The sequence below is a fragment of the Lathyrus oleraceus genome, chromosome 1, assembly GCF_024323335.1.
Source record: "Lathyrus oleraceus cultivar Zhongwan6 chromosome 1, CAAS_Psat_ZW6_1.0, whole genome shotgun sequence".
Taxonomy (NCBI): domain Eukaryota; kingdom Viridiplantae; phylum Streptophyta; class Magnoliopsida; order Fabales; family Fabaceae; genus Lathyrus; species Lathyrus oleraceus.
This window is the reverse complement of record NC_066579.1, coordinates 115,292,778-115,303,696: the sequence shown is the minus strand read 5'-3', so window position 1 is coordinate 115,303,696 and position 10,919 is coordinate 115,292,778. Positions and strand designations below refer to the sequence as shown.

At 40.1% G+C, this 10,919-nt stretch overlaps 1 protein-coding gene across 1 annotated transcript; it reads right to left on the bottom strand.

Moving 5' to 3' along the window:
* Positions 1–4,260: 4,260 nt before the first annotated feature.
* Positions 4,261–4,758, bottom strand: LOC127094675 (extensin-like). The gene has a single exon (XM_051033481.1). The coding sequence runs from the start codon at positions 4,756–4,758 to the stop codon at positions 4,261–4,263; it is 498 nt and encodes a 165-aa protein (XP_050889438.1).
* Positions 4,759–10,919: the final 6,161 nt, after the last annotated feature.

Below are 10,919 nucleotides of genomic sequence, written 5' to 3'. Positions count from 1 at the left end.
CCGAATCGCCATAAACATCAAGATGTTTGATCCTAAGATCAATACACTCTTCCAAACCTATAATACAGGCCTCATACTCTGCCATATTTTTCCTGCATTTGAAAGTTAGCCTTGTTGTAAAAGGAAAACGTGTGCCTTGAGAAGTAATAATCACTGCCCCAATACTATTTCCATACTGATTAGCAACACCATCGAACACCATACCCCATCGGGAACCAGGCTCTGGCCCTTCATCAAGCGTAGGCTCATCACAATCTTTCATCTTTAAATATAGAATCTCCTCATCAGGAAAGTCGTACTGGACAAACTAATAATCCTCAATTGGTTGATGTGCCAAATGGTCAGCCAAGATACTCCCTTTAATAGCCTTTTGAGCTCGATACCCGATGTCATACTCAGATAACAACATCTGCCAATGGGAAATCCTCCCAGTTAAAGCAGGTTTCTCAAAGATATACTTGATTGGATCCATTTTGGATATCAACCAAGTTGTACGATTCAGCATATACTGGTGTAAGCGCTTAGCAGCCCAACCCAAAGTACATCATGTCTTCTCAAGCATTGAGTACTGAGACTCACAGTCGGTAAACTTCTTACTCAAGTAGTATATTGCATATTCTCTCTTCCCTGATTCATCTTACTGACCCAATACACATCCCATGGATATATTTTACTTTTAAGACATTAATGGAATACTCATAGAAATAATATTTGGAAACTTTTACACTAATAAAGTAGTACAGTTTTGGTAACCAAATATAATACAAGAGAAAAGGAGAATGAACATCCTATCGAGCCCTAGAAGCAATCGTCCAAACCCTTCGAGATCGGAAGATAAGCTGCACGAAGTCTCTTCACCTCTCTCTCATAAGCTGCTTCCATATCGGCCTTCCCCTTAGCAAGCTGATCAAACTTCCTCTTTAAAAACCTAGATGAGTGAGGAAGAAGAGAAGTAACCACATCATCAGGATCATCAACAACCTGATGCTCTAGAAATTCTATCATTGCAACTTTATCTTTGAGCTGCTGAAGAAGTTCCTCACGCTCACGAACCCATGCACGCGATCGGTCTTCATCTCTCAACTCCTCTACTCCTTGGTTAGGGAGGGTTGAAGGCCCAACCATAACCATAAGGGTAGGTCTTGGATAATCGTATGGCATGCGATACTCAAGAGCTCTCTTCCTCACCCAAGAGGTGTAGGGTTTCAAAGCAATGCAATTCTTTGGACCAACCTCATTCCTTCCTTTCCTATGAACTTTGCGCCAGGCGCGGACCATCCTCATCTTCAAGTTCTGGGGATCTTTACCCTCTTGAAAGAATAGGCCTTCCAACAAAACATTGTTAGGTTTATCCTTTAAGGGGAACCCAAGCTGACGGCGAGCCAAAGCAGGGTTGTAGCTAATTCTACCACATGTACCAAGAAGAGGCACATTGGAGAACTCACCACAAGAGTCAATAATCTGAACACCATCATAAACAATATTATACCAAGAGATATCATCATTAGTGAGAGACATAAGTCTCGCAGACCACCGTAGATATCCCTTGTTCTACTTGAAGGCAAGCGTCTGAGGTTAGTGCGAAATAAACCACTTGAACAACAGAGGCAGACAATACACAATGGATCCACCACCTTTTGCATTCCTCATATGCAAAGAGAAATAAGTGTCACCCAACAGAGTCGGAACGAGATTAAGAGAAGAGAAAATCCTAATAGTGTTCACATCCAAAAAATTGTCGATGTTGGGAAATAACACTAGCCCATAGATAAGTAGTACAAATATGGCTTCAAAAGCGTCCTCACTCATTGCCTTCCCAAATAAAGTAGCTTTGGCAATGAGAAAATCAGATGGGAGACCTTGAATTCCACCTTTGGTAGTCATATGGGCAACAATGTCAGATACATCTATGTGAAGCATGTCACCAATCTCTTGAGAAGACAGAATCTTCTCCAAACCACTGAACGTCAACTGATCAAGAATAGGTATACCCGCATGATAGGCATACTCCTCATGTGTAGGCAAAAGCTGGAAATCCGAAAAAGTGAAGCACCGATACAGAGGATCGTAGAACTGCACCAACACACTCATCAGACCTTCATCCACTTTGGTAGAAAGAATAGACAAGAACTTCCCATGGAGAGCTTTGAACTCCAAGGACTCTAATGAAGGTGAGAAAAACAAGAAAGGGGGGTTTGAATTGTTTTGGAAAATAAGCGCTTTTGCAAAGTAAGATCACACAGAATTTTATACTGGTTCGCTTATAACACAAAGCTACTCCAGTCCACCTGGCCAAGGTGATTTCGCCTTCAACAAGGACTTAATCCACTAATCTTGGAAGATTATTACAACCAAACGTCTAAGAGAAAGATCTCTTAGTCCTCTCAAGTATACAGACTACACAGAGTCACTTGAGGAACACAAACAATTTATCAAAAAGAAATGTAATCTAAAATGCTTCTAAGACTAAGCAAATATTACAGCAAGTATAGCAAGCAAGTGTTTTCACGTATGAGCAACAACTCGTGAAAAACTAAAAGAGAGAGTAGAGAATTTTTGTGTGTTCAGGTGTGTCTCTCACTGAAATATGTTGTCCTTTATATAATGGTCAAGGGACTGTTGGAGCGATGACATAATATTTGTCTTTGATGAGTCTCCAATGTCCTTACTGCTGTGTTTCTTCCCATAACCAATTTGTCTCCCTGAATAACTTCTTTCCAAATCTAATTTCTTTCCATTTGAAGTTGTTGTTTCCGTTACTCTTTCTGAATTTGGGGAACCTTCATCAGAGTCTTCGTTATCTCTGTCAATCTGAGATTACGTTGAAGTTACATCAGAGCTTCTAAGGGTCCTGGTCTTTTAGATCATCGGAGTTGTTTCAAGTGGAAGTTTAGAGCTTCTGGTGTTCTGCTGTCCTGGTTTGCTCAGAGTCAGAACTTCTAGAGCGTACTTCTTCTTCTGATCTTCTAGTTCTTTGTATCTGATAGAGTTTGTATCTGATAAAACGATCAGATTCTTTTGTTCTTGTTCAGAGTCTTGCACACTTAAGGAAATTTCGTTAGGGTGCCATTTTTGGTTTCATCCTTTGTTATCATCAAAATCCTGGATTCTATTATAGAACCAATTTTGTTCTTACAATCTCCCCCTTTTTGATGATGACAAAACAATCTTAATTTGTAGATGAAACATTCAGAGATAAGAATTTATATCAGATAGAAGTGAGCTCCCCCTGAGATAAACCTTGGAGTTCAGAAGTTCTTACCAGAGCTTCCATGCTATGATGTTTCTAGATACTCTTCTGTAAATATCTGAGTCAAAAAGGATTAGATAGATTTTATTGAATAAAATGTTTGCAGAGTACTGAAGGATTTTAGATATGGTTTCATCAGAGCTATTTTTATTTCTCCCCCTTTTTGTCAGAATCAAAAAGACTTAGCAAAAAATAAAGGAAGGAAAATATATATATATTCAGATATTAAGCACAAACAGCAGAAAGCGAAACCAAGCAGAAACAGATAGCAACAAGTAAATCAGCAAAGGAAAAAGAATCCTATGTGCCTAAGGGTTGGGAGGAGGAGGCATCCTCTGAAGCAGTTGGGTCAGCAAATTCTGGATGTTGACGTTGACTGAATCCTCTTGATCCAATCTGGCTCGGACTTCCTTCTGAAGTTCTTCAAGAGTCTTGAGGACCAGAGGGACAAAGGTGGAAGACTCCCCCTGAGTCAGAGCATCCGGTTCAACCCTGCTTCCAGATTCTTCAGCACGACGAGCTTCAGCTTCAGCAACGGCTTTAGCTTCAGCTTCAGCAGCAGCAACATCAGCTAGAGCTTTGGCTTCAGCTTCCTTAAGTCTTAGAATTTCTTCTTGCCTTTCTTTTTCTTCTGCTTCCTTTCTGGCCTGTTCCTCAGCTTCTCTGGCTAAGCGCTCCTGTAGTCTAACTTCAGCTTCTCTGATAAAGTCGTTTCTGACTTTCTCAGAGAGGCTTTTCAGTTTAAAGGCTTCAAAGGTCTTCCAGCCAATGACTCTGTTCCAGTGTGTCCTAACAGCTGAAGATTCATCACTAGTACCAGAGTTGATGGTTAGAGACTTGACCTTATCAACTGATGCTCCTACAAACAATACTATTGCTTCCTCTAGGGTTGGCAGGGTGTTTTGTGGTTCAGAGGTTGGTGGTGGAGAAGTGGGAGGGCTTAGGTTGAGAGTTTGTCATTCAGCGAAAGTGTTTGGTGGGGGTCTATTAGAGGTGTTTGGTTCAAAAGGTTAAGGGTCAGATGGTGTTGGGTTTGGTTGTTCTGCGGGTGGTGAGGTGGCTTCAGGTTGAGGTGGAGATTGTTGTGGCTGTGGTGAGACCAGAGTCTGGTTCTGAAGTTGGGCTAGAGTGGGATAAGAGGGGTCAGAAGGTTTTGTGTCAGATGAGATGGTGAAGTAGGGGGGTGATTCTGGAGAAGAAGATGAAGAGGTGGTTTCGTTTAGTCTTTCAGCTTCAGATAAGGGTAGGGTGGTGGTGGCAAGGTTGAATTTCTGGGAGGGTGGATGAGATGTTCTGGTGGTTGAGGAAGGGGTTTCAGATTGAGTGTATATGGGTGTTGGTTGAGGGATATAAGAAGCAATTGATTGTGTTAGTGCAGAGGGAGCAAGAGAGACAGACTTACTAGAAGGCTCATGCAGAGGTGCTGGAGGTCTTGATCCGGAGGATTCTCTTAGTCTTGCTTTCTTCGCTTGCGTTGTCTTCTCAGAGGGACCTCTTTTATGTCTCATGAAGTTCGGAGCCGTATCTGGTAGATCTCTTAAATGGAAGTCTGAGATATCCACTCCTTCGTCCTTCAGACCTTGTAGATAAAAGAGGATTACATCTCGAGGGTCTTCCTTTGAGAACAGATATAGACCATGGGGAATTTTCCTCTAGTCTAATAGGGCTTCCCAGGAGGTGTCCAGAGTATGTTTGAATTTGACCTGGTCCAGAATCCCTATGCTCTTCAGATTTTTGGCGTTCAGAGGCTTTCCAGTGTCGATGGCCATGTCCTCCATGAGCCTGAGCTTTACCAGATGGTCCACGAGACCACTTTCTATCAGTACATCTGAGATGAGTCTTCCCAGAGGGATGTAAGTTCTGGGCTTCATATGATTTCTGGTGTCTCGTACGGAGTCTCTGAGGTACTTGAAGAGAAGTGCTGGAAGGCAGAGCTTCAGACCCTTGTGAATGCAGTACATAATACATTTCTGATCTGTGTTGATGTAGTCTGAGGAGTTTGACGCTGGGAGATGGTGGATGGTGCCCAGAATGATCTTCAGCCAGACACAGAGGTTCTGAAGTAATTCCTTGTTCTTGGAGGAGTTGCCTTCTGCATTCTGCTTGAAGATTGTTGGCTTGATTTCTTGAGAGATGTTTTTTGCCCTAAGATTGATGTTGTATATTCTTCTGCCTCCATCTTTCTCCATGCTCAGAAGAGCAGCGATGGACTTCTCAGTTATCACTATCTTGACTCCCAGAACATAGGAGACAATGAAGTGATCATCAGCATCAGCAAATCTCCAGAATTCCTTCACCAGATTTGGGTAAACTGGACCATAGAGACGTTGAAAGTAGTTTCCCCAACCTTGTTTGTTGAGTTCTGCAGTGAGGTCTATGCCATTCCTTTTCATATTCTCAAAATCCACCAATGATTCACATAAGACGTCTAGTTTATCAAATGGCGTTGCAAGATGAATATGAGGCTCACGATTGAGAATGTGAGGCTCCTTGTAGATTGGTGTTGTGACTACGCCTGTAACCGTTGGGTTTGGGTTGCTGGAGCTTTGAACTTGTTCGCTTGAACCCATTTGTTGAGAGAAGTTGTACATAGCTTGTTGTTGAGCATCCATGAAGTTGTTGAAGAACTGAGAAGAAGATGAAAACTGCTTGCAGAAATGCCTTGAGAGAACTGAGGTTTAAAGAGTGCGTGAGAGTGAAATGTTTGCAATGTGTGAAATGAATGTGTTTAAATACCCAAATTAGGGCGCATGCAAAACGACACACAAATCAGAGTTTAGCACAAAAACCAAGTTAGCACATTGAGAGGGAAAAATGATTACAGCTCATAAATGATGTATAATCCCAACAACTAGTACACTGCTCGAGGAGATCTCAAGAGGCTGTTCCTTGATTACTGCTAGACAGCCGTCTAGAGGTTCCAAGGTCAGACGGGAGGCACTCCACGTGTTTTGCTTTATCTGATCTTCAGGAATACCAAAAGATTGGTTCCTGGAGATTTCTAACTCAGATAACTTCTAACTTGGTAGAAGTATCAGAGTCAGAGGCAGAAACCATTGCGTTTACATCAGATTCTCATTTAACGACTTCAGAGGCACATTTTATTCAGGGCAGTTTTGAATGTTCAGATTTTCTAAGATAAAGAGGAATCTATCTTCAGCTAAGGGTTTAGTAAAGAGATCCGCCCATTGATGATCTGTATCAATAAATTTCAATGTTACTACCCCTTTATGAACATAGTCTCTGATAAAATGATGTTTTATTTCAATGTGCTTAGCTCTGGAGTGTAAAATGGGATTCTTACTTAAACAAATGGCAGCAGTATTATCACAAAAGATAGGAATGTTACTCTTGAAAATTTGCAGATCCTCTAACTGATTCTTCATCCAGAGCATCTGAGTAGTGCACAATGATACTGAGATGTATTATGCTTCTGCAGTGGACAGGGCTATGGTTGATTGTCTTTTGCTACCCCAGGATATCAGTTTGTTTCCCAAGAGCTGGCAATTTCCAGAAGTGCTTTTTCGTTCCAATCTGTCTCTTGCGTAATGTGCATCACAAAAACCAGATAGTCTATACTCTGATGTTTTCTCATACATCAGGCCTAGGTTAGGAGATCCTTTCAGATATTTGAAAATTCTCTTAACTGCTGTTAAGTGAGTTTCTCTAGGATCTAATTGAAATCTGGCACAGAGACAAACACTGAAGAGAATATTAGGGCGAGAAGCAGTCATATAGAGAAGGGAGCCTATCATACCACGATAGAGCTTCTGACAAACCTTTTTACTGATTTCTTCTTTTTCAAGAATGCAGGTTGGATGCATGGGAGTCTTTGCAGAGTTGCATTCAGCCATATCAAATTTCTTCAGAATGTCTTTTATGTATTTGCTTTGATGAATGTACGTGACTTCTGAAGTTTAATTTATTTGAATTCCAAGAAAGAACTTTAGTTCTTGCATTAAGCTCATTTCAAATTCTGCCTGCATTAGCTCAGAGAATTCTTGACATACAGAGGCGTTAGCTGAACCAAAAATGATATCATCAACGTATATCTGGCATATCATGAGATCATTATTAATGTTTTTACAGAAGAGCGTAGAGTCAACTTTCCCTCTCATGAAATTATGTTCCAGAAGAAAATTACTTAAACGTTCATACCAAGCTCTGGGAGCTTGTTTAAGTCCATATAAAGATTTCTTAAGTTTAAAAACATGTTCTGGATATTTTGGATTTTCAAAACCTGGAGGTTGGTTGACATAAACTTCTTCTAATATATAACCATTAAGGAATGCGCTCTTGACATCCATTTGATACAATTTGATAGAGTGATTTTTAACGAAAGATACAAGAAGGCGAATAGATTCTAACCTGGCGACTGAAGCAAAGGTTTCATTGTAGTCAATACCTTCTTGTTGACTGTAACCTTGAGCCACCAGTCGAGCTTTGTTTCTGACGATTTCTCCTTTCTCATTCATCTTGTTTCTGAACACCCATCCGGTTCCGATAACGTGAGTGCCTCTGGGCTTAGGAACAAGATCCCAGACGTCGTTCTTCGTGAATTGATCTAGCTCTTCTTGCATGGCTAGAACCCAGTCGTTATCTTGAAGTGCCTCATCACAGGACGTAGGCTCGATCAGAGATACTAGTCCTAGAGGAGTTTCTTCAGAGGTCTTGAACGTAGACCTAGTTCGGACAGGTTCGTCCTTATTTCCCAGAATCAACTCTTCAGATATGTTGAGGCGACTTTTAGCTTTCTTTGGGATTACTGGGGAGTTAGTTACTTTAGAAGTTTGAATGGCAGTTGCTTCTGGAGCTTCAATCTTCTTGTCAGATCCTGCAAGAGTGATCTCCAAATCTGCAAAATTCTCAACTAGCTTTGACTTTTCAGGGTAAAGCTTATCGTCAAATCTGACATGAATTGATTCTTCCACAATTTTGGTTTCTGTATTGTATACTCTGTAGTCTTTAAAGTGTTCTAAGTATCCTAACATAATACCTTTTTGTGCTTTGGAATCAAACTTGTTCAGATGTTCCTTAGTATTTAAGATGAAACAAGAACATCCAAAAGGATGAAAATATGAAATGTTTGGTTTTCTTCCTTTGCACAGTTCATAGGGAGTCTTTTCCAGAATAGGTCTAATGGAGATTCTATTCTGAATGTAACACGCTGTATTTACAGCTTCAGCCCAAAAGTTCTTAGCCACATTTGTTTCATTGATCATGGTTCTGGCCATCTCTTGGAGTGTTCTATTCTTCCTCTCTACAACTCCATTTTGTTGTGGAGTTCTAGGGCAGGAGAAATCATGGGATATTCCATTAGAGTCAAATAATTCTTCAAAAAATTTATTTTCAAATTCCCCACCATGATCACTTCTGACTCTGATAATTTTAGAGTCAAATTCTTTTTGCACTTTGGAGCAGAAACTGGTGAATACAGAGTGAGACTCACTCTTGTGCTTTAGGAATTTTACCCATGTCCAGCGACTGAAATCGTCAACAATGACTAGTCCATACTTCTTTCCATTGACTGATGCTGTTTTCACAGGACCAAATAAATCAATGTGAAGAAGTTCCAGAGGCTTAGAGGTAGTAACAATATTTTTCTTTTTGAAAGATGTTTTAGAAATTTTTCCTTTCTGACATGCTTCACATAGAGCATCTGAAGAGAACTTCAGCTTAGGTAGACCTCTGACTAACTCGAGTTTATTTAGCTGAGATAGTTTTCTCATGCTAATGTGGCCCAAGCGTCTATGCCATACCCATTGCTCTTCGTGAACAGACATCAGACATTTCACATTTTTTGTTCTTTTAAATCAGAAAGATTAATTTTATAGATATTGTTTTTCCTCTTGCCAGTGAATAGAACAGAACCATTGTTTTGATTTATGGCTTTACATGTTTTTTGATTAAAGATTACATCATAACCGTTATAACTTAATTGACTTATTGATAGCGGGTTATGCATTAATCCTTCTACATATAACACATCAGATATATAGGGAAGAGTACCATTACCAATAGTTCCGGAGCCTCTGATCCTTCCTTTCTGATCTCCTCTGAAGCCAACGAATCCAGCATCTTTAAGTTCCAGGCTTTGGAACATAGACTTTCTTCCCGTCATGTGTCGCGAGCATCTAGAGTCCAGGTACCATGATTGGTGTTTGAACTTTGCTGCATAGGATGTCTGCGACATAAACAATCTTATCCTTTGGTACCCAGAGTCTTTCGGGTCCTTTGTGATTAGTTTTCCCAGAGCTTCTTATCACTTTGGGTTTTCTGGCATTATTAAATTGTTGCTCTTGTGTGTCTGTGTAGTGATATGAGAATGGAGATTTAGGTTGGTCACTAGTAGAAGTTTTATCTTCTTTAGGATCATACCCAAATCCTTTTCTATTGTTCTGACTGACTCCATAAATCATGGATGCCATTACACTCCTTCCTATCCCATTTTTCAGAAACTTTTGAAAGGCTTTTTCGTATTTATAAATTATCGTGTTTGAAGTCTGTGGAGCTTGAGATAACGCTTCTTCCAGTTTTGAACAATTTTTCTTTGCTGCATCTCTTTGTAATGTCAAAATTTTGTTTTCATCTTTTAGTTCTAGAATCGTTGTCTCAAGTTTGCCATATTCTTCAAATGTTTCTTCAAGAACACCTTTTATAGCTTTAAATTTTTGTTTTAGTTTCTGATATGAGCTAAGAGTTTCAGACAAACATGATTCTAGGTCAGATCGAGAGAGTTCAGAAAATACCTCTTCTGATTCAGATTCTTCATCTGAGGTGTTCTTGAATGTGGTAGCCATAAACGCCACATTAGCCTGTTCATCAGAGTCAGGTTCTGATGAATCAGATTCGCTATCATCCCAGGTAGCCATCAATCCCTTTTTGGTTCTGAGGGAATTTTTCTTGAAGCTCTCTTTTCTGGAACTGTCTTTCTTTAACTTGGGACATTCATTCCTGTAGTGATCTGTTTCTTTACATTCATAACAAGTAACATCTTTGTTAGTTTTACCTTTTGAGGTTGATTCTGATCGATCCACTCTCGGTCTTGGTCTCCTGAAGTTATTATTCCTCTTTTTCCAGAGTTGTTTTACTCTTCTAGTCAGGAGGGATAATTCTTCTTCATCAATCAGAATCTTCCTGTTCAAAGTCATCAGCATCTTCTATTTCGGCCTGGAAGGCTTTGTTTCTGTCAGACTTGCGCCTTTCAGATCTGGACTTTAATGCTACAGACTTGTTCTTCTTCTGAGGCTCATCTTCCTCCAGTTCTATCTCATGACTTCTGAGTGAACTGACAAGCTCTTCAAGGCCGATGTTGTTCAGATCCTTCGAAAGCTTTAAGGCAGTGACCATGGGTCTCCACTTATTTGGCAAGCTTTTGACTATCTTTTTGACATGGTCTGTAGTTGTGTATCCTTTGTCTAGTACTTTGAGACCTGCAATAAGAGTTTGGAATCTAGAGAACATTACCTCTACAGCTTCATCATCCTCCATTTTAAAGGCTTCATATTTCTGGATTAGAGCCAGAGCCTTTGTTTCTTTGACTTGAGAGTTTCCTTCATGAGTCATCTTCAGGGAGTTGAGTATATCTTTAGTTGTTTCCCTGTTGCTGATTTTTTTATACTCATTGTAAGATATGGCATTGAGAAGTATCGTTCTGGCTTTGTGATGA